This window comes from Polyodon spathula, chromosome 3, assembly GCF_017654505.1.
Source record: "Polyodon spathula isolate WHYD16114869_AA chromosome 3, ASM1765450v1, whole genome shotgun sequence".
Taxonomy (NCBI): Eukaryota; Metazoa; Chordata; class Actinopteri; order Acipenseriformes; family Polyodontidae; genus Polyodon; species Polyodon spathula.
Window position 1 is genome coordinate 88,526,309 of NC_054536.1, and position 23,912 is coordinate 88,550,220.

Sequence of the window (23,912 nt, forward strand, 5' to 3'; positions counted from 1 at the left end):
GTCAAGATTTAGAACTTCCTTCTGGCAAAGATAAATGAATGGTATAGTGAGCAGAAAGAAGTAGTAGGCAAATATGACGGGATCGAGCTACGGCTTCTGCAGACTCCGACCTTGATGCAACTATAGCACCGGCCAAAACGAAAAGGAAAACAAACAAAGACGAAATTGACCTGTTAGTGAAATGGAAAATAAAATCAGGAAATATTATTTAACACTTTGCAGGGCCAAAAAACATTAAGAAACAAAACATGGAAAGAAATAAAAATAATGAATTCACTGGGACCTGTGCCGGCACTAGTATTAGTCACAAAACATATTGAACATAGGCATCAGTTGAATTTTAAAATTAATGTTATCAATTACAAAAGTTAGTATGTCAAAAAGTTAGTAGTACCTGGAAATATATCTAATATATATATATATATATATATATATATATATATATATATATATATATATATATATATATATATATATACACACATACACATACACATACAGGCGCATCTCAACCTAGCCTGCAGTACAACTGCATTTGTTACAACTCATAAGCGGAAACATAATTCTATGAACACACTTAACAAATTAATATCCTAAAAGCATGTTCATTTAAGAATATCGCAGAAAGCTTTTGTTTGAGTCTATGTATATTTTAGTTATGTAAAGTTAAAGTACAGTACATACAGTAGACTACGCAGGTAAATACTTTTTGGAGTATTTCAGTTGTCTGAACTACATAATTACTCATAAGAAAATATTTCAGTTTGTTTTTAATTAAAGAACTTTGCAACTTTTTTAAAGTTGTCAAACCTACCATTTGGATTAATGTTGATCTCATCCAAATTCTTTCCTTTAAACTCTGTCAGTCTTCCCCTCTCAAGAGCCATTACAATGTTGCTTATCTTAGCAAGCTGTACGGTGCCTTCTGACAAAATATTGTTGGTGTACCCTTATGTCATGTCCTAGCAAATCTGCTAGTTGATCTAATTCTGTATCGTGTTAATTAAGGAATTTTGATAAAGTAGCAACATGTTTTCGAAGTTTAGTTTTTTAGCCCCACACTCATTGGCAAAAAGGCAAATACAATCAGAACCTCGAAAAATGTGAAAAAGAAACCGTTCTTGCAAACATGTAGGCAGTGTCATTGGATACCCCACATGTTTCACGCACCTGCACAAGAAGTTCCATTTTGATTTCTATCCTCGTGAAATGATGACACCATTTTTTCTCAAACTAGTCCAGTTTTTAATGGATGGGTCAGTCAACAAACTGCTGCGGTACATCCTGTTTCTCATCAAGATACAAGTGATTTTTTTTTTTTTTCACATTCTCAGTAATGGTAACAGCTGATGCATGTTCCTGTTTGATTAATTCAGACTTTTTAAGGCATCTGATGAAACCACCTCATTCCATCTGGTTTCATAAATCCGCCTGAAGTTGCAAGTATTTTCCTCCATAGCACTACTGCCCTCAATAATGGCTTGACATTCCAAAATATCACAGATATTTTGTAAACTATGACCAAGCTTAAGTGCCAGTGAGGGAATATTGAATGTACTGGTTTCTTTGTTGTAGCAAGCTACATGTTTCACAGCTTTTACAACATGCAAAAAGTTTGAAGGAAGGATGAAGTATTTCATTTTCTGCGAAGGTGTAACTTTTCTGGCACCTACCAGCAACCTTCCGAGTTCTCTAAGTTTCTGACGGATGTACTTGTGTTTACCAACATCTGATTCAATTCTGTTATATAGGTGTTGTCCCATCTGTATCATGCTTGTTTCATTTTTTTTTACTGTGGCTGAAATGTCATCTTGTGACATTTCATTCACAAGCTTCCAAAAACTGCTGCTAAAATGAGGTGGCACAGGATCAGCAAAGGCACACAGAGACTGGACTCTGTGTTTTACAGGTTTGGAAAGGTCACATTTTTGTTTCAGTTTACAATGCTTCATGTGCCTCTATAGATATTTTCTTATAAATAGGCCTTGGCAATGTACACAATGCATAAAGTCTTTGTGAACTGCAGGTTGATTACATGGAATTAGCACTCCAGTTCCTGTCCTCATTACTTCAAAGTTGTGTGCAAAGTTGCTTCTGTTTCAAAGATGTTCTAATTGTGTTCGCCTTTCCTTCTAGAGCTTGAGAAACCTGAGTGCCTTAATGACTGCAGTTTCTATTCGATGAACGTGCTCAATGTGCCAGCCTATTTTCGAGAAAAGGTTTCTCACAGTATAGGCAGTACTGATTTTTGTTGTATATTCTTGATCAATCTATTTTTTTTGGACAGTCACTGAATCGCATGCTCTTTCTTGGGGCTAGCAATGAGAGCACCATCCTATGTAGAACATGCCTACATTTTTGAAGGAAGTGCTTTTTATAAAGCTTGTCTATGGTGAACCAGGTGTGGCTATCTCAGGGTTGTTACTGATTTTAAAGTACTGTCCTCTGTGGAGTCAGAGACGTAATCATCTTCACTGTAATCTCGGTCATAATCAGTGCGGTCAGAAAAGCCATCAAGAAGTGTCTTATTCAGCTTTAGAAAACAAAAATACATAATTCATGTTTTAGTAACTCAGGCTATTTTAAGGCTAAACATTTGGACTTGTCTACTTTGTAAATAATAAACTAGAAATATGGATATATTGAAAGCGTACATTAGACTAAAGAACTAAAATGTTGGATTTTAACACCTGAAAAGATTGCATAATAGTAAGACTTAATTGAAACAACAAAACAAGATCATAAAGATCTCACGCAGATGTATCTAAGCAGGAAAGAATCAAACCCTGATGCATAGTTTGTTATAATTATTTATCAAGAGTAATTAAATATATAAACAAATATTAAATGTAAATACGTTATTAGACATTTCAAAAACTACTCTACTTTAGATGAAGACATTGCTGGGTCAACAAACTACATCTTAGCTTGATTTGCATTTCAGGATTATATTCTCTTTGCCTTATTTTGTATTATTAAAGCCGCATATTTGAAAATGTGCAACATAATTTTTTGGAAAAATGCTTGCATTTACTATGAAATGAGTTTGCTTTGTATTATCACCTTTGTTGTTCTAGTACAGTTTGTTTACACCGAATTTTATTGGATGACATATGTTAAGTCTAGTTTTAAATTAAGCTTTATGATGTAATTATCTAAACGAAATTCATGTTATTTTTTAAATGCCCAAATACTGTGATTGACATACCTTCTCTCTCCGCAGTTGTAAGTGATTTTTTTTCCCTTTCCAAGAGTGAGGTCTCTAATGGCAAATGAGCACAAATGTGGCTTTAACTCCACAATATTTTATTTTATTTTGCAGTTGAGAGTCCACATCTTTTGCCACATGAATGCTTTGATTATTGTAAACAAAACAAAATGCTATATTAATCTTAGCGTGAAGAACTATAATATGTTAAACATGATTTAATAATTATTTTGAAGTGCCAAATCTAACATTGCTTAGAAGCAGAAAAGTAAAAAAAAAAAAAAACTAAAAAAAAAAAAAAACCCCATACGGAGTTGGTAAACTAAGATTCCTATCAACTAGGGTACATAAAAAAATTTAAAAAAAAAAAAAAAAAAAAAAAAAGCTTCCAACCATTTATTTCTAATATTTGATCCTGTATTTTGTAAATGCATTGTTTACCTACTTTGTTATTATTTATATATAAAATCTAAGAAGTTATATTTTTAACTTTGATTACAAAGGACAGTATTTGAATATTAGATATTAAAACATGCAATACACCATCACAAACAGTACACTAATTGCACAGAGGTTTTCTTTTTTTCTTCTTCTAAGTAAATAAGGATTGTGTTAATAAAAACTCATACAAAATTGCATATATGGTTATACTGCAAAATGCTGATCGACTAGATTTCAGAAGTTTCACCAAACTTATTTTAAAATCTTCAGGTATGTAGGCCTAATCATTTCAATATGTAATATTTTAATAACTCTAAAATGAATATTAAATATTGAAAAGTACATTTTTTTATTAACCTCAATGGTTTTCCACTCCATTTAGTCGTGCATACAAACCTTAAGAGCACTGTGGTACATATTCTGGCTTTCAGGGTAATTAATGAATTATCCTCCTATTGAAATCAGAGCAAACACTCCCTTTCCTATACAAAGATAACACCGGTAGTCATGTAAAAAAAAAAAAAAACAGTTAAACCCGTTCAAATATACACTAAAAACTGTGATAATTCCTTTAAAATCAGTTACAACTTCCCTTTATTGGGACTGATCTGTCTCATGTCAAATCCTTTTTTATCTGTAGATGAGCAGGAATTATATATGGCATCATTTTCTGGATTAATCCTTCTTCTCACATACATATAATAGCTGTAAAGACACCACAAAAATATCTGATTCATGATTGTTTATCGAAGAACACATTTAGCTTCTACTGTCTATAGTTTGTCATGAAGACAGAATATTTTAGCAAGAAAAAAAAAACTTAAATTTGTAGTATAACTTGAACTTTAGATTAACAAGTCATTGGTACAAATAAAGACTAGATATTAATTGAAATTAACACATAATACAAATAAGAAAACACTTGAAGTATTTTAAAATGAGGTTTATATGATTTTACATTGTTTTCACATCAAATATCGACGTGGCCTAGTAAGATTCATTTTGTCAAAAAAACTTTGTACTATAACTCACCCTTTAGACTAACAGGTAATTGGTGCAAACAAAGACTAGAAATTAATACGTAATACTTAGAAGAAACATGTGGTGATTTTCTTACAATATTATTTTTTTTAGCTAGATATGGATTTTGCCTTGTTTTCACATCAAATATAATTTTCATCAACTCTACAGTCTGTGCCGCGAATTCTAAAGCCGAAGAGCTGAGATCACATGACCCAAAGTGTGTATCGGCTTCTAGTTCCATTCTGTTGCGTCTCACATGTACACACTGCAGTTCCTCAGCCACACACACACTTCCTCACGTGAGTCATGGGGTCATGCTTTATTTTGATGTTAACAAGGTTTCCTGCATTGACTACAAAGGTCAGTTTTGTTAGGACCTAATTTTTTTGTCCCCACTTTGTCTCAAGTCCCCACTGTGTAATCAGGCCAATGTCCCCACAAGTATAGGAATTCAAACACACACTCTCACACACACACATATATAACTGGGTTTTGTTTGCTAAAAAAGGAATACAATATAGAACTGTTGGTTTGTGAAGGTATATGGGACATGAATAACTGCAGTTAAGAGGATCTGCTGCAGTATGCTCGAAGACACATTGCAAACTGTATACTCTTATTGTGGTTTTGTATTGTTACAGTCAAATAGCAAAGACCTTTCCAAAAGATTCAGTGAATGTTAGAACAGCAATGCTTCTTTAACACTCTACTCGTGCCGTCAATATGTATGAATGTACAGTCTTATCAAGTGATTTCGAGATACTTTATGAATATGGGCCAGTATATCAAGACTTTGTGAAATAATATATGCCTGTCAGTACTATAGCATTATTTTTATCTGTTGACAAGTAGCTGTACCGGTACATCTCATTTACTTGTAAAATGTTTTTTATGATTGTGGCAGAGGTGCACAGCACAGTGGCACCATACAGCTATAAATGTTGTTTCAAACACAATGAAACCATTCATAAATTGGTTTGTAGGCGCCAGATTGTCTCTGTTCAAAACTATTATGATGTCCTGTTTCAAAGATGGCAAGTTTGATATTTTGGTGCATTATTGCAAGATATTCTAGAAAAACAGTTTAGTTTATTCATGCAGTATGTTCAAAAGTATTATCTTCCATGAAAGTGAGTACAAATATTAAGATGTTATTAAAAAAGAAAGCACTATGAAGTTCTTGTCCTCTCTCATCAAAATACACAGGTTAAAACCTAGCTCTTCCTGGATGTGTTGCAGTTAGTGATGGGATAAATATCCAAGTATCCAAACAATTTTAATTTTTTACATGTTTTTAGAGGCAAAAAACAATGTCTGTTCCCCCTTTACACAATAGATAGAAATTAGAAATATGTATTGCAACATGTTTTGCCAAGCATCGATTTACCGGAATTTGTGCTGCAGTTTCTAAATTTAGTTTGTCTGGGATTTCTGTATAAAAAACAGATCAACACAGTTGCTCTTGGACCCCTACTCTGTCAAAAATCATAATCATTTTTAAACAGACTCCAGATTAGAATGCCCATGCAGCTCAAGATTATAATTTTCTCACCGTAGCTACTACTATATACAACATCCATTGTGTAGTTAATTCAGTGTGGGTAAAGTAAGGCCTTTACCCACACTGAATTAACAACAGTAAGGCCTTCACAACCTAATCTTATTTTTTGGGATGTTTTTTGATAACATTTTGCAAATTAATGAGTATTCAAATACTTGTGTTAAGCTTAAACTAGTTGCTGTACACCTCTAACACTTCTAATAAGGACAAAGAGGTTAACATTTTTTGCAAGTCTTGCAAGAGGTTAGTGTGTTTGTTTTATTTTCTGCTTTTGTTTTGCCAGTTTTTTGTGTGATATCTTAATATGTGATAACCTGTGTTGTATTTACATCTATTCTATTGGTCTTTTTGGAGGCAGAATGTCTGTGTGAATTCACATTTCTTGGATAGATTCTTACCACTGACCCTGTTGAATGTTGGAAATAATAATCCTTTCTGAAGGCCTCACACAGAGTCAATGTACCTTATTAAATCTAGCTGACTGAATAGTTTTGCTTTGGCAAAAGTTGTCAGTTTAAATTTGAATTGCTTTGAGTATGCTGGATGCACTGAAGTCGGCTACACAGTGTTTACTGTCAACTCAGTAATTACCTTTTTTTTTATCTGGATACTGGAGAATGCATGCTTCAGCAACAGCTATTTTAAAATTTTAAATTCTTGACTAAATGCATCAGCAAAAACATATCAAACATGGACATTAATTATGCTGTTGTAGGCACACCCTAGCATTTTAAATAAGTGCTCCAGGAAGCATTTGTTTTAATCTAGTCAAAAATTCTACTTTAATAATGTACTGTACTGTGGAATCACAAAACCTTGCTTCTGCATAATGTAGTTTAAACCCAAGGCTGAACTGTATGGTGTGTTTAGTTCTGATGGTTTTTGCAACATGTTTAGCTATAAATAAAAATAAGTAAAATCCATATGTTCATTCTCTACTGTATTGATTCCACTTAAAAATATAGCATGTATCGGTCTATATGTGAGGCTTTTCACGCTTTTACTACAGGAACAGACGTGTGTAGAACTGGAACAACCTGACAGTTTGAATTATTCAGGATTTTGGGATCTAATCTTCACTGATTTGACAAACAACCCATAAATAATTTGCTTGACTTGTTCACATTGACCTATTTATTAGGGTGATACATGTTTCATGTTATTTTCTTAGCAAACGTTTTTTAAATATTGGAAAAATAAGTCAACGTTGAGACTGGGTCGTACTTCAGTACAGTATTCACTTTATACTGCAAGTATTACTATATGACCTTGCATTATATGTTTTAATAAGAACATTGTTCCAAAGAAATAAAATAAACTGACCTGAAAGCCTATGTCAGACCCCCATACAAATTCCTACACCTCCAATTGACTTGCAAGTGTGAGCAGTGGCAGTTTCCTTTAACGTCTCTTTCTACAGTATTTCAAACAGGACTCTACTTGACTTTAACAATGTGGTTATCCATGTATTTGTGTGCATTATTCTAAAAAAAATAAATAAATAACTTCAACGATGGTTCAACGCGTGTCTACATATATATATATTATATATATATATATTATTATAATATAATATATATATTATATGATTATTTTGAATCGAATTTCAATTGAATTTTGCATGTGTGACATTTAATATGTGATTTTTAGTATTGTAGTAATTTAATTTTTGTTAATGTAGAAAAAAGAAAAGAAAAAAACATAATGTGTGAATGGTGCCTGACGAACCTACGAAGGTTAAGAACTACCTTTGACTTGCTGTCTTGCGAACGGACCTTTGAACACAGCTCTAGCTCTAATATTAATAGTACTTAATAGCTTCACTTGCAACTGACCCTCAGTTTCCACAAATTGATTTGAAATTTTGAATTTCAAATATTCTCACAGCCCCATCTACAATTGTAGTCCAAAGTTTACATACCCCAATGGAAATTTATCATTTCTAGACATTTCTCGAAAACAAATAATTATAGGAAAAAATTTTTGTAGCAAAAGTTTTGCTTTTGTGGATGAGGAAAACAAGTTACAAGAAATAGATATCTACAATTATTTATTTAAGCAATTTATTTTGCAAAAGTCTAAAAATGCTAATTGAAAAGTATTCGTACCCTGACGAGGAAAATTTAATTAGTAGCTAGTTGAGGCACCTTTCGCAATAATAACCTCTTTTAAATGATTAGGATATTTTTCAGTGAGCTTTTGCCATGGTTCTTTAGTGATTTGTGACCATTTGCTATCATGTATTATGTACTTTCCACTGTATTTACAAGTCAATTATTTATTTTTTTTATTTTACAAAAGTATTATTTGTGAAGTACTATTTTCATTTATTAGCTGTTGTTTCCACTGTGTTTCGATGTATTATTAGTAGCAATGTATTTTGAAGGATTTTTTTTTACTGATGTTCTTTATTTGTGACATTTCGCTTTGTGATTATACATTATGCCATTTTTTTTTCTGTGATATTTATTCTGAAGTTTTGAAGTATTATTTACTGAATCTTGTAAAGCGCTTTGTGATGGTGGTCCACTATGAAGGGCGCTATATAAAATTGTTCCAGATTGGGACTTTGACTAGGCCATTCCAAAACCTTGATTTTACTTGTTTGTAATTGAACTACACAAAAATAAGTTTCCAGATTTTAAACAAGGTCTAAACACGGGACTTTGACTAGGCCATTCCAGAACCTTGATTTTATTCTTCAACAATTCTGAAGTAGATTTTGATATGTGCTTTGGATCGTTGTTGTGTTGGAATGTCCAGTTGCGCTTTAAACCAAGTTTTGTAGTGGAGGGTTTCAGATGATCGGTTGATATCTTTTGTTTGGTATGCTAGGGAATCCAAAACAGCCCCATTGAAGGACATTACCACCTCAATGCTTGATAGTAGGTATTGTGTTATTTTCTTTGTACGTCTCACCAGACTTTCTCCAAACATAACGACTATCAGCATGACCAAATAGCTTGATTTTTGTTTCATCGCTCCACAAAACCTTTGACCAGAACTCATATCCATCGTTCAAATTGCATTTTGCAAACTTTAAGCGATTGTCCTTGTGACATTTTACAAAGAGTGACTTTTTTCTTGGCCTGCAACCATTTTTTATTTTTTAAGAGAAAAATTCTCATCTAAATACAGTTATTGATGTCAAATGGGCATCATACTGCGAGATACTTTGTGACATATATTGGCCATATTCCGCTGTTGTTGTTGTTGTTGTTAGCATGACTGTTATGTTCAGTTTTAAATTAAATGCAGTAGTATGTTATGGACTGTCGCAATAGCTACCGTAAATTGAGCAGCTGGGTTTTGATGGCAGTCGCAAAAGAGACGTGCATCTGTTTGGTTAACAATGAAGTGCCGTTCCTGATCATCACTAAATTCTGTCTTGTGAATACATAACAGTGACATCCAAGCAAAGCATTGGGTGGAATTTCTTTACCAAGCAGGAGGAAACTAATCTGCAAACTCCCTGTCAAGCAAATGCTCTGTGTGTTATTGTTTTCTGTAAAACAGTGATATTCTGTCAGTTAAGAAGAGGCTTAATGCAAAAGCTTGTTAACATTGTCTTTATTATGCTGGCCAGAGACTTGCGCTTACAACTGCATTGTCATATTTTCTACATTTCTTTTAAATTCTCAAATTAATAAATTGATACCCGGGTAGTAAAAATAAACCCAGGTAGCATCAGGTAATTTAAAACCTGACGGGTTCAAGGGTTTTATATATATTGAGAGGAACACTAGTTCCTCCACCAAGTTATCAGCAAGAACTGCCAGAGACTCTTTATATAGCAAGGATAATTTATGTGTTTTCAGGGTATGGCGCACTAAAAGTAAATCCGCCAAAAGCACCATTTCACTTTTTTAATTTGTAGTTTCCAACACTTTTAGGTGAAATGTAGTAAAGAAAGTCACTACCTGTCATACAGCAAGAGAAATAAATCATCAAAGTAAGGTGAAAATGTCCTCCTTTTTTTCTCCCAACATTTTTTTGCAGATTTCAGACCCCAGGCACTTTTATCCACGCATATGTATATTACAGGACATCTGCGTTTAATGACACTTAACTTGTTTTGTCCAAATTGGAAATATACTAGGGAACAGATTTATTTTGACGTTTATATAATTTATATGAAATGATTTATTTATGTTTTAAAGTGGAACATGTGTCTGCAATTTTTATTTTTATATGTAATATAAATATATAAAAAGGTCTAGCATACATGGGATTTGAAACTATAAGTCAGCCAGCTGTGAATTCTCGGGATATTTTGGAGATTTTTCGAGTCATCTTCATCGTCATTCTGAGATTGTGATCTTGAGCTTTGAAAAATGTTGGTTTCCTGTCAGTGTAATGCTCATTGTGGTCCCTGTTGGCGAAAGGAAGTAGGGTTCCTCCTCTTGACACTGGTTGATGAGAGTAAGGCTATTTGCTGTCCCCACTGGACAAAAAGGAACATTCATTTTATTAGCTATGCTGAAGGATAGCATATATATTTGGTAAAAGTAAAACATAAATAAATTCCTTAATAAATATTGAAATAAGTTAATACATAAATCAATACATAGCCCTTTCTTTCTTTCTTTCTTTCTTTCTTTCTTTCTTTCTTTCTCTTTCTTTCTTTTTTTCTTTCTTTCTTTCTTTCTTTCTTTCTTGCTTTCTTTTTTCTTTTGATATTTATTTATTTTTCACTATCAGATATAAACACTGCCATTTAATACTGCATGAAACAAAAACAAATACTCAACAGTTCTTGTTCAGCTGTATATTAGTGAAGATTTTGTGTGTGTGTGGGTGGGTGTATGTGTGTGTGTATATATATATATATATATATATATATATATATATATATATATATATATATATATATATATATATATATATATACACACACACACACACACACACACACACACACACACACACACAGTACTGTGCAGAAGTTTTAGGCAGGTGTGAAAAAATGCTGTAAAGTAAGAATGCTTTCAAAAATAGACATGTTAATAGTTTATATTTATCATTTAACAAAATGCAAAGTGAGTGAACAGAAGAAAAATCTACATCAAATCAATAATATTTGGTGTGACCACCCTTTGCCTTCAAAACAGCATCAATTCTTCTAGGTACACTTGCACACAGTTTTTGAAGGAACTCGGCAGGTAGGTTGGCCCAAACATCTTGGAGAACTAACCACAGTTCTTCTGTGGATTTAGGCAGCCTCAGTTGCTTCTCTCTCTTCATGTAATCCCAGACAGACTCGATGATGTTGAGATCAGGGCTCTGTGGGGGCCATACCATCACTTCCAAGACTCCTTGTTCTTCTTTACGCTGAAGATAGTTCTTAATGACTTTTGCTGTATGTTTGGGGTCGTTGTCATGCTGCAGAATAAATTTGGGGCCAATCAGATGCCTCCCTGATGGTATTGCATGATGGATAAGTATCTGCCTGTACTTCTCAGCATTGAGGAGACCATTAATTCTGACCAAATCCCCAACTCCATTTGCAGAAATGCAACCCCAAACTTGCAAGGAACCTGCACCTTGTGTCACTGTTGCCTGTAGACACTGATTCATGTACCGCGTCCAGCCCTTCGGCGAACAAACTGCCTTCTGCTACAGCCAGATATTTCAAATTTTGACTCATCAGTCCAGAGCACCTGCTGCCATTTTTCTGCGCCCCAGTTCCTGTATTTTTTTGCATAGTTGAGTCGCTTGGCCTTGTTTCCACATCGGAGGTATGGCTTTTTGGCCGCAAGTCTTCCATGAAGGCCACTTCTGACCAGACAGTAGATGGGTGTACCAGGGTCCCACTGGTTTCTGCCAATTTTGAGCTGATGGCATTGCTGGACATCTTCCGATTGCGAAGGGAAGTAAGCATGAGGTGTCTTTCATCTGCTGCAGTAAGTTTCCTTGGCCGACCACCGCGTCTACGGTCCTCAGCGTTGCCCGTTTCTTTGTGCTTCTTCAAAAGAGCTTGGACAGCACATCGGGAAACCCCTGCCTGCCTTGAAATTTCTGCCAGGGAGAGACCTTGCTGATGCAGTATAACTACCTCGTGTCTTGTTGATGTGCTCAGTCGCCATGGTGTATGACTTTTGACAGTAAACTGTCTTCAGCAACCTCACCTTTTTAGCTGAGTTTAGCTGTAAACTCTTGCACAGTACTGTATGTATGTATGTATATGTGTGTATATATATATATATATATATATATATATATATATATATATATATATATATATATATATATATATATATATTTCTCTATGTCTCTGGTACAGTTGGTTGTAATATCCACTTGTCCCCAGTAACAGAAACCGTTATGGCAGCACACTCCTGTAGATCCTTTGAATTTTGAACAGTTCAATAAGGTGAAATACTCGCCATCTCATTAAAATCAATCTTTATTATTCAAATCCATTATATATATATAATATATGCATATGCATGCATGCAGGATTTGAACCCTGACTTGGCTTGTGTTTTTCATGCACAATAAAAGCGGATCGAACTTGCATCTAAAAAGTTAGTAGAAACAATTGGGACAACCTTAACCCCCACCGCTTTTACAGTTGTGCCTGTGTGCTTGATGCATGCCCAAATTGTTTCTTCTTAGTTAGCTTGTGTTTTTGATACAAGTTAGAAGAAACAATTTCGCAACCTTTGCCCCCATTGGTTTTACAGTTGTGCCTATTTGCTTTGTGCTGGGCAAGGTTGCCCCAAAAGTTTATTGAAACTTGGCTTATGTTTTTGATATCTCTACTTTAAATGGCTGGGCACTTATAGTAACTTGGCGTTTTTTCACATTTCCAATGTGTTTTTGTTTCAGATTAAAAAAATAAATAAATACAATGACTTGATTTTTGGTAATTTATGCTTTTTCTTTGGTGTGTTCGCCTAAAAGTTGTTGTTGTTTTGTTTTTTTTCTTCTATTATAGCATCTGTAAACTCTAACAGCTGCAAAAGACCTGCTGGAAATGGACTCCATGACATTAATAAACTTCCTTGCGATGAACTGCTGGAGGGAGAACTCCTATTACAGGTGAGCACGCACAGTGGGTTTTAATTAAATTTGCATATATAAAATATAAGAACATAAGAAAGTTTACAAACGAGAGGAGACCATTCGGCCTATCTTGCTCATTTGGTTGTTAGTAGCTTGTTGATCCTAAAATGTGCAGGCTAAGCCACAGGTGAAACCAGCAGCCCTAGAAGTTTGCTGCCACAGGTCCCTTCTCAGGGAGCCATCTGGCGTACTGCTGTCAGTGCGTCACAGACATCTGGTTCTTGCTACCGTTCTTGTATCGTATATTCACTTGAATTCAAGCAACACGCCACTGTGGTGTCTCGGGTGGTAGCAACTCTGCTGCAAAAACTGACTATTCACATGGTAGACCACCTCAAGCTGGAGAAAGGGTTCTACACCATGTACTTCCTAGTGCCAAATCCTTGACCAGGTCAACCTGTATCTGAGCTGAAGGCAGTTCAAGATGTTGATAATGCAACAGCTGTTGCAGTCATTCAGGCCAGGTGACTGCTTCACCACGATGGACCTCAAGGATGCCTATTTTTACATCTCCATAAAACCAGTGCACAGGAAGTACCTGCAGTCCGTCTTTCACGGAACTGCATATGGGTTCTGTGTCTTGCCATTTGGCCTCTCCTTGCATGCCTTCTCGAAGTGCATGGACTCCAAGGCAACCGAGTACTGAACTCTCTGGCCAGGTCAGAGGCCCAAATGGAACTTGTCACCGGCCACGTTCAAAGGTTGGGCCTTACGGTGAATCATGTGAAGAGCCAGCTCACACCTTCCCAGACAGCTTCTTATCTCAGATTGTGCTTGGACTATGGAGTGCAGAGAATAGCCGCATGTTTGGAGCTCTTTCAGCTCAACAGAGCACTCACGGTAGTACCGTTCCAGAAACTTCTGGGCCTAGCAACAGCTTCCCAGGCTTTTCCATTGGGTGTCCTGCATATGCGCCCTCTGCAGACCTAGTTCAGCCGCAGGGTCTTCCAGCCCTCTTTGACAAGGTCCTACCTCTGTCTAAGGGCACTAACTTGGTGGAAACAGTCTGGCCTGGGGCATTTTGTGTAATGGCCAGGGTGTACAGTGTGTGTGCAACCTAGGTCTACAGATTTTTTATTCTGTGGAGTAGCAAATTCAATTTTTTCCTTTGCGATGGCTTGGGTATACTCACCTATTCAGTAATGATTAAATTTCGTACTTGAAAGGGAATGTTTGGTTATTATCATAACCTTGGTTTCCTGAAATATAAATGTAACCATTAACCTTCAAGGTCGCTGCATCCATTATTCGAAGCAGGCTTGAAGGAAAAATGATTCAACGATCTGTGATTGCAGTACTTTTGATACCTCGGGCTCAAAGAGCAGCTTTGGTACAAAATATTTAAAATTCGGGTCTTAAAGAGGTAAATACCCATTCAGTGATGGTTACATTTCTATTTCAGGGACCCAAGGTTATGATAATAATCTAGTGTTATACCAAGTTCAGAAAAGCAAGTGGAAAAAAGAACAAACAAAAGCAATTTGTAACCAGATGCATTGCCAGTGGTGTGTTCCTAAGTGTACAGTTCCATTTTAAATCCTGTATAATTAGAAACCTTAAAAGTGGTTGGTTGTACATTTGAAGAATGGTTCTGAAGGTAAACCTAACCGTACTGAATTCCACCGGTCATGTTTTTGGAAAATGTCTGTAACAGTTCCATGTTTATTCCTTAAATATTTTTCGTGCTACTTTTTTTTCACATTTTCACCTATTGCTATGCGTAAATACATATTTTTAGTTGCTGTTTTAGCTTTATTGTATCCAGTATTATTAATTTTGTGTATAATATTCTGCATAGAGAGGTATCACATGATTGCAGCAAGTGAAAATGGTCAAAAATATCTACTGAAACCAGATGCCCTATAAAAAAGCTTATACCCTAACCTTAATCAATTATGTACTTCTTTATGTTTTTCAGCATGTTCTGTTTTGCTCAGTTATATTAATCAAGTGAATGTGATTTCCTTTTTTTAGTTCGAGTTTTATAAGCAATGTAACTTACCAAGTTTTAAAAATAACCCCCTGCAGTGAGATCTACTTTTTTAAATGTTGTTTTTCTTGTTTAGACTAGCAGCATGACAGCAAAGAAAATGAATTGTCAAATGTAGCAAGTTATCGCTGGTCTTGTTTAGAAATACTGGCAGATGAAATACCCCCCAGAATTGTCTAGCTCGCCTTTTTAAGTTTCATTTTTAAGTCCTCTTCAGCTTTTCATTTTCTTTTCTCTGTCTACAGCATATCTAGTACAGAATCACAACACTGTCTGTAAAAACTGTATTAATGTTTTCTGGTTCTGCGTGCACAGTTCATACTAAGAGTACTCCTTGATCTTCCCAGCAGTTAAGTAAATCAAGGGAAAACAATATTTTGCTACAGACGTCACGGCTATTTACATGAACTCAAACTCATGCAGTCACAGTGTTTTTCAACTTTTTTTTTTTTTTCTCCTCCACACCAACCTTTATAGATAAACCTCCAACTAGAAGCAGTGGAACATTTATCAAAACCTATTAGATGATATGCCAAGTCCCAAATGTTGTATTTGCTATCACAACAATCACCATGAACTATATTGATTGAAAGAGCAGATAAATGCCCCTTGCGTGACTTATCAAAACGGAGACGCTTTGTCTAGTAGCTTGTTAGGAGAAATCTCTTCCAAAACATTGTTTGTGCCCAGACTGCAAGTGCAGTGGTTTTTAAGCTAAACTACTACTGTTAGTTTCAAGGCATACCGGTACTCTAATTGTGTAACTTGCCGGATGCAGGGTGTTTACATGCGTGCGAACTGGGGTGATATATTTTTTTTTTACAGCAATGTTTTAAAACAAAACACACACACACACACACACACACACACACACACACACACACACACACACACACACACACACACACACACACACACACACACACACACACACACACACACACACCACACAAGGCAACCACACACACACACACTACTTACACACACACACCCTTCCTTTTTAGACACATTGACCGCAAATTATCTAATTTGACTAAAATATCTGGGAATCATCATCAATAAGCTACAGTAATTTGTTCTTGTTCTGTAAATCCGCTGTTGCCACTGTTTCAATAGCTTATATCACAGAAACCATTTGAGATCCCTACTTCAAGTTATGGAAACATCAAAGTACTTATTTCCTTCATATTTGGTATTTTTTTTTTTTTTTTTTTAATTATTTTTCTCAGTTAAAGGAATACTGAGATAATTATATATATATATTATATATATTATATATATATTATATATATATATATATATAGATATATATATGATATATATATACTGTATCTGTTTAATGTCATGTAATTTGTGTTCTTCCATTCAGTCAATGAGCAAGAAAAAATTAAATTCTTCAAGTAAAAATAAACGGTTTTACTCTTAACTGTGTCCTTGATATAGATTACACAATTGTTCACTTCCATTTTACTTATTTAGTAACCATTTCATAGAGTTGCCATCGCATGCACATTGCACAGTTATAACGCCATCTCTCACACACACACACACACATCATACATGACCAACTGTAAGTTGATGATCCACACATAGCAAGTCAAATATAAATTCAAGTGAAAAAGTTATAAGTAATCACAAACCCATTGTGTTTTTGTACTTTTATATACTGTTTGTTGTCTCTTGTTTTATGTGTTGTACATAAGCTCAATGTGTAATTTTTTGCATTGTATTCCCAGGTCCTGAATGGATTTGTGCTTGTGGTTACTGCTGATGGGTTAGTCTTTTATGTTTCATCTACTCTTCAGGACTACCTTGGATTTAATCAAGTAAGCTTTTTTTTCTCTTTCTTTTTTTTCAGGCTATTGGTTATTGTCCTTCACTTCAGGAGGTTCTTTTATTTATTATTTCCTAAGGTTTTGTGTACACAGGTGATAATGTGCATGTGAAATTCCAGTTAAATCCTATGAACTTGATTACTTTGGTATTTCCTTAACGTTAGCAGACACAGAGATGCAATTTAATGCCAACAGTAACTCAAGCTTCTGCACCAAATGCTCCACAGGCATATATTAGTGCAATGAAAGCTTCTAATTCCTCCAAGGGATCATCTTGTTGTTGTCAGTGGGCTTCAGGATTGATGTACCATATGGATCAGTATTAGGTCCTCTGTTATTCCTAATCTGCATTAATGACTTAGATTCTGGTATAGTAAGGAAACTTGTTAAATTTGCAAATGACACAAAAATAGGAGGAGTGGCAAACACTGCTGCAGCAGCAAAGGTCATTCAGAATGATCTAGACAAGATTCAGAACTGGGCAGATAATGTGCCCCGCCCCTGTGCTATTTTATTTGTTTTATGTTGTGTGTAGTGTGTTAATGTTGGTATATGTATAGCCATTGGTACATGGGATATAAATGTGTCTGTGTAACACAAGTGGTTTAAAATGTATATTTGTATTCAGGCATGAGGATTTGGTGTCAGCGTTTTTGTTACAAACCTTTTATTTTCTGTCTGTTTAATTATTAAACAGCGCATCAGCGCCTCACCATTTCCAAACCTGTATTCGGTGTTGGTTCCTGTTTCTGGTCTGACGTCGCCCACTGCAGCCGTCTTTGTGACAGGGAGATACAGAAATTGAAGAAGGAATCTATGAAGAAGACCTAGGAGTTTATGTTGACTCAGAAATGTCTTCATCTAGACAATGTGGGGAAGCTATAAAAAGACCAACAAGATGCTCGGATATATTGTGAAAAGTGTTGAATTTAAATCAAGGGAAGTAATGTTAAAACTGTACAATACATTAGTAAGACCTCATCTAGAATATTGTGTTCAGTTCTGGTCACCTCACTACAAAAAGGATATTGCTGCTCTAGATAAAGTGCAAAGAAGAGCGATTAGACTTATTCTGGGTTTAAAAGGCATGTCATATGCAACAGGCTAAAATAATTTAGTCTAGTCAGTCTTGAACAAAAAAGACTACATGGCGACCTGATTCAAGCATTCAGAATTCTAAAAGGCATTGACAATGTCGACCCAAGGGACTTTTTTGACCTGAAAAAAAGAAACAAGGACCACGGGTCACAAATGGAGATCAGATAAAGGGGCATTCAGAACAGAAAGTATGAGGCACTTTTTTACACAGAGAATTGTGAGGGTCTGGAACCAACTCTCCAGTAATGTTGTTGAAGCTGACACCCTGGGATCCTTCAAGAAGCTGCTTGATGAGATTCTGGGATCAATAAGCTACTAACAACCAAACGAGCAAGATGGGCCGAATGGCCTCCTCTCGTTTGTAAAGTTTCTTATGTTCTTATGATTGCTTCTTCTCCCACGGGCTCTCCAGTATCCACAGTGCCATTGCTGCTGGAAGATTCATCTTCGCAAATCCAGTCTGCTCAGAGACAGATTCGTAATTGTCCTTCTCTGCTGCTTCAGAATCATTGCTAAAATTTGCAGTAATTCCAAACACTGCTTTGCTGTCCTGCGTCTTCTGTGATCTATTTTCAATGTGTACTGGGGTAACACTGAATTTCTTAGAAAAACAAGCGACTTATATAGTGACCAGAGTTTAGACAGACAGCCTGGCTCCGTAAGTTGTCAAGGTGATTGATGGGCTATCAGGAGCCTCATTGAAACAATATAAATGTCAAAAGACCACTCACTTGAGGAATGCAGACTGATATAATCAAACTTCAGTACAAGTCCAGACTGATAAATACAAATACTATCGCAACATTTAATTGTTATAATTAGACTTGCTACTATTCGATTTTTATTTTCTTGCCAAATCAACCATTAATATGAACGTATTTTATAAAGAATTTACTATTTTTTTACTATTTAGAAAGAATTTACTGTTTTTTTTTTTTTTTTTTATATATATATCTTTATTTTTTAGTTCAAGCAGAGAATGGGTGAAATTGACCATTATGCTTTAAAAAAAGCATGCCATTGAAAAAACATCTCATTTAGCGAAACCCCTTTATCATATTCAAAATCCAACAAAGCCAGGGTTGCCAACATTCTAATTGGAAAAACATTTGGTCACAACTGAGCTATACATTTAAAAATTGTCTCAAATAAACAGTAGTAAACACAGCATATAAAAGTGCATTACACAGAACTTTTATAGCATAAATTTACAAGTAAAAATAATATGCACAGAGCAAAACATTAGATAGTTGAACAGAACTAACTTGCACTTAGTCTGAGCTCCCCCTCTCCTGCTTCAGCACAGCCAGACTCAGAGTCACTGGAAGGCAAGGCAGACGGGCCCGCTTCGTCCTGCCGCGGAGACTTCAGCTGTCGGCCAGGGTATTGTGCACAATGTTAATTGAAGTGTTTTTATCTTGCACCTCATTTTCAAATCAAACTAGTAACTGTCACCATATACCGAAAGCAAAAGCTTAAGTACACCTTAACCCGCTAATTTCAAAGTAGGCGTTTTGAATGACAGGCACTTTAGCTGACAAATGAGAGCATTCTAGCACTGCTTCAGTCAACAAGATCTGTCAGATCAGGGTGATACAATACTAATGGACCACTGAGATGACTTTACAGTGACCCCCAGCCATTCAGAGCAGAACAGAGACGGGACAGACAGCAAGTATAAAACATGTTTTTGTCTTTAAGACAGACTGCACAGTTTAACATTTTGGGACAGTATGTTCAAAATGTTGTCTTATATAAATGAGGACAGGTTAAAACAATGCCATCTTTTCAACCTAGATAAAAAGGGAAAGGGGAATTGATTAAAGCCTTCAAAATCATAAATAGTATAGATAAAGTTAACCTAAGCCACTACTTTAGCACAGAGAAAAGAACAAGCGGACATAACTGGAAGCAGAGAGTTAAAAATGCATAGAATAACCTATAGGGTGATGTAGTAGGATCTAAAACACTGGGAACATTCAAAATAAAAAATAAATTGTTTCTGTGCCTTTTAAATTAGTTCACTCCAGTAGGGGAGAATGGTGTGCTAACAAGGGACAAGCCTTGATGGGCTAAATGCCCTCTTCTCGTTCTAAAACTTTTCTGTGTTCTTATAATACATCAAAACCATGCCCCCAAAAAGCAGTCTTCCCTGCTTAGTGCTAATCAGAACGGAGATAGATATTCTTGTACAGTTTGCCCTTTCATGTTTTGAGTGTTTCAGGTACGGATGTGTGAGAAGAGTTGTAACTACAATTATAGGTGCTTCAAATTTTCTATATACGATTCTCTGATTTTTTTAATGTGTATTTTATAAATGCGGTTCTTGAAAATGGCTTGAAACAGATCAGTACAATTTACTCTCATTTATAACATCTCCTTTGTTAAAGTATAGGTGTACATTTGTTTTTAATAAGTTCCTCCTCACATATGTTTTGCGTATCAGTTGTTTTACTAAAATCATTATTGGACAAGAGAGTTGATTGAGGAAGACTGCTGTAGTACACAGCTTAAACTGGTGCCTGATCTGTAACAGCTGTTTACATATAAAGCATGAAAAAAGCAAGTCAACAAGCAGGCTTTATATAAACTTTGATAGTGTCATGTTAGTGGCAAATGATCTTCTCTCATAAAGTAACACTGCTAAAGATAAAGCAGAGAACATGTAAAGATATGCACTGGGAACATGCCCAGCTTCTCTGTCAGGAATCCTAAGTCAGGAACACAAGGCAAGAATGTGGATTTTCTGGGTCACACCAAGACTGTACTGGGTGTTTGTTGAGTGGCTGGGAAGCTTGAACAGTGTTCTCTCATAATGCTATCTGTTCTATTACTGGTCCAAAAGTGTATATCAATAACAATGTGAGTTATGGACTGGTTAAGAGTCAACTAGTGGAGGGGCAGGGGGTAGGGAACTCTTTCAGTACTTAAAGGTGACGTATTTAAATTTCAAAGCATAATTTAAAGAACTTCATTCTCATAAAAGAAGTATGTAGATTTACAACTGCATTGTTGCAAAGCAGGGTCTTTATACAGTTCAAAACTGAATCCTGAATTCTTGCAACAGTTTGTACACATTTTCTTTGGAGGGAGAAGTTAAACACAAACCAAAAAATATATACATGTATCATTACATATTAGGGCTGACATTTTTTCATGGTAAAAATTGCCTATTTCACAGTCTAAAAATAGGTATTTGAATAACATAGTATTTATTAAAGCAGACAATATAAGTGTTTTCACATTCTAAATATATAATTCTCTCTAGAGTTATTATACAAGTGTTCCTAAATATTTAAATCCTAAATTGTAGGATATTTTATTTTTATGTCCACCATTTAAATATCTTCTATTTTCATGATCAGTGAATTAACAAAAAATAAATAGAAATAAATACATTTAAAAACAAACACACATGGAATGCCCCTGTGCAGCTGTATGCAGCATATAATAATTACCGGAAGCAAATTAAACCGGCTGCCATGTTCCTAAATGCAGTGTAACAGGTAGTGCAAATGTAGCATTTATTTTTAAGTAATACAAAATAGGTATAATTACACTATTCTATCAGAATGGGAATTTTTAGTGGGAACTGAATATTACATGGCAATGGGTACATTTTACATACAGCCTTACATTTTTTGTTATCTAAATAAATATGTGTTATCTTTTAAAACAAAAAAACTAAAGGGACAAAATGTCAATAAAACAAATGTGCCTGGAATTGTATTTTCATAATTTTCATAATTTTCTGTGTAAGACTAAAAAGGTGCTAGGAAATTATGCTTTTTGAATGTTTTTTGGTGATTTAAAACTCCTCTGTTTTTGAGTTTTTTATCCAGGGAGTAAATACATTGAAATAGATATTTATCAAGATCCAGTTGCTGAGTTTTGATCATTGTCATGATTTCCCTAAGAAAACTTTGTAAGGCTCATAGGTCCAGCTATGAAAACGTGCATACAGTTTCCATGTATGCACTATTCTACAGGCAGAAGCAGGGATTCAATTCCCCGTGCCACAGAAACTACACATACAGACTCAAACAGAGAATTTTAACCATTGTACTGAGTGCTGAAATGGGTATGTGAATGATTATATTCATAGTTCTAGCTGCTTGATAACCTAAAGATGAATTTCCATTTTGTTGGTGTGTAAGTACAGCCATTTGACAGTCACTTGATAAAATCATTATGTGAGGTGCAGTATGTTATATATGTATAAAACAGACAGAGCTTTGAAATACCAGTACTAGATGTACTGGAATTAGTTTGACTGTAAATCTGCCATGCCTTTGCTTGTTTGGACAAAGATCCTATTTATTACAGTCTTCAGATATAAAAACATACTGTACACAAGCAGACTAGTTTCCCATTGTGCTTCTCTTTAGTGTGGCAGATTTCATAACTTGAAACCAGCTAATTGTTTTCATAGCAGATTTTATTTTACAGAAAGCTACAAGTTGCTGAAAGATTGCATGGCCAACTTTATTATAAAGAGCAGAAACATTTGTTGCTGCTGTAGTTTTACTAACTTTGTAAACAGGCACACTTTTTAAGGTTAACTTAGGAAAGGTAAAAGTAAAGATCCAAAATAAGGTTTTCACGCATGGTTAGCATTGTCACGTCTAAACATAATATGCCAATTACAGTTTTGAAAGTTTTTTTTTTTGATGGTTGCTTAAAGCCATTCTTTACTATTAGGCACAGTAATAAGATTAGTGTAGAAGCAAATGTCCTGCTCAATAAGCATTTTATGGAATAATTTGAATGAGCTTAATATGTATCCTTAGTTTGTGCTGTGTATTTTACACATTGTCCACACTACACCACACTGAAACCAATACTAACCCTGTACGAGTATAGTAATTGTTTTGATCTGCCTGCTCTCACAATGTTTAGTTAACCATTATAAATGTCAGGATTTTAACAGATTCATCACGTATCAAGTGCAATGTATTAAGCTGTTTTTAAAAGCATTAGTATTTGAACACGTTTGTTAAGAAGACTGGATTTTACATAGCTTTTACTTGGCTCTTTCTTGTTCATTTGATCGCCCTAATTTTGAGAAAAAAACTAATATCATAATATCAGGTTATCAGACGGTGTACGTCTGTGTCAGAGAGGAGTATCGGCTGAACGCCCAGGCCCACGCACTGGAAGTGTCAAAATGACTCGCACAGAGACCCTCACAGTCCTCTAAACCGGTACTGCTATATTGTAATTTTGCACTTCGATTTGCCTGAAAGGTCCTCAGAAGTGTATAATAATCACGGCTTCTATATTGTGGATTAATTTTTTTTTTTTTTTTTTTTTTTTAAAACATACGTTGGCACATCTTATCCCTAGAGGTGCAGGAAGCTTGTCACAAACCTGAAATCTTGGTCATCGTGACTGACTGTTTGAGTCCTGGCTTGGGATTGCATATACATTTGGAACCATTACAGAGTTTGCTGCATTGCTGTCTGTGTATGTCACACTAAACAATCAAACCATTCTGGGTCACTCATTTTCTAATATGTGTTAATATCATTTACGTAGGGTGGGGAGATTTACTGTATGTTGCTTAGATTCATTGTTTGGTTATGGGAAAGATTCACAAAGCTTTTGTATGCTTATGCAGTGTCTGTGAGCACTATCCATTTTGAATCTAGGCAACCCATGGCATGGCTAGTTAAAGATTAGTTACAG

General features: G+C 35.2%; 1 protein-coding gene across 1 annotated transcript in view; it reads left to right on the forward strand.

Moving 5' to 3' along the window:
• The window catches only part of LOC121313592 (aryl hydrocarbon receptor-like), an 85,910-nt gene that overhangs the window by 44,205 nt on the left and 17,793 nt on the right, over nucleotides 1–23,912 (forward strand). Inside the window, exons 3-4 of the mRNA XM_041246285.1 lie at nucleotides 13,174–13,277; nucleotides 17,028–17,117. Coding sequence (XP_041102219.1) covers nucleotides 13,174–13,277; nucleotides 17,028–17,117 — 194 coding nt within the window. The remainder of the gene's footprint in view (nucleotides 1–13,173; nucleotides 13,278–17,027; nucleotides 17,118–23,912) is intronic.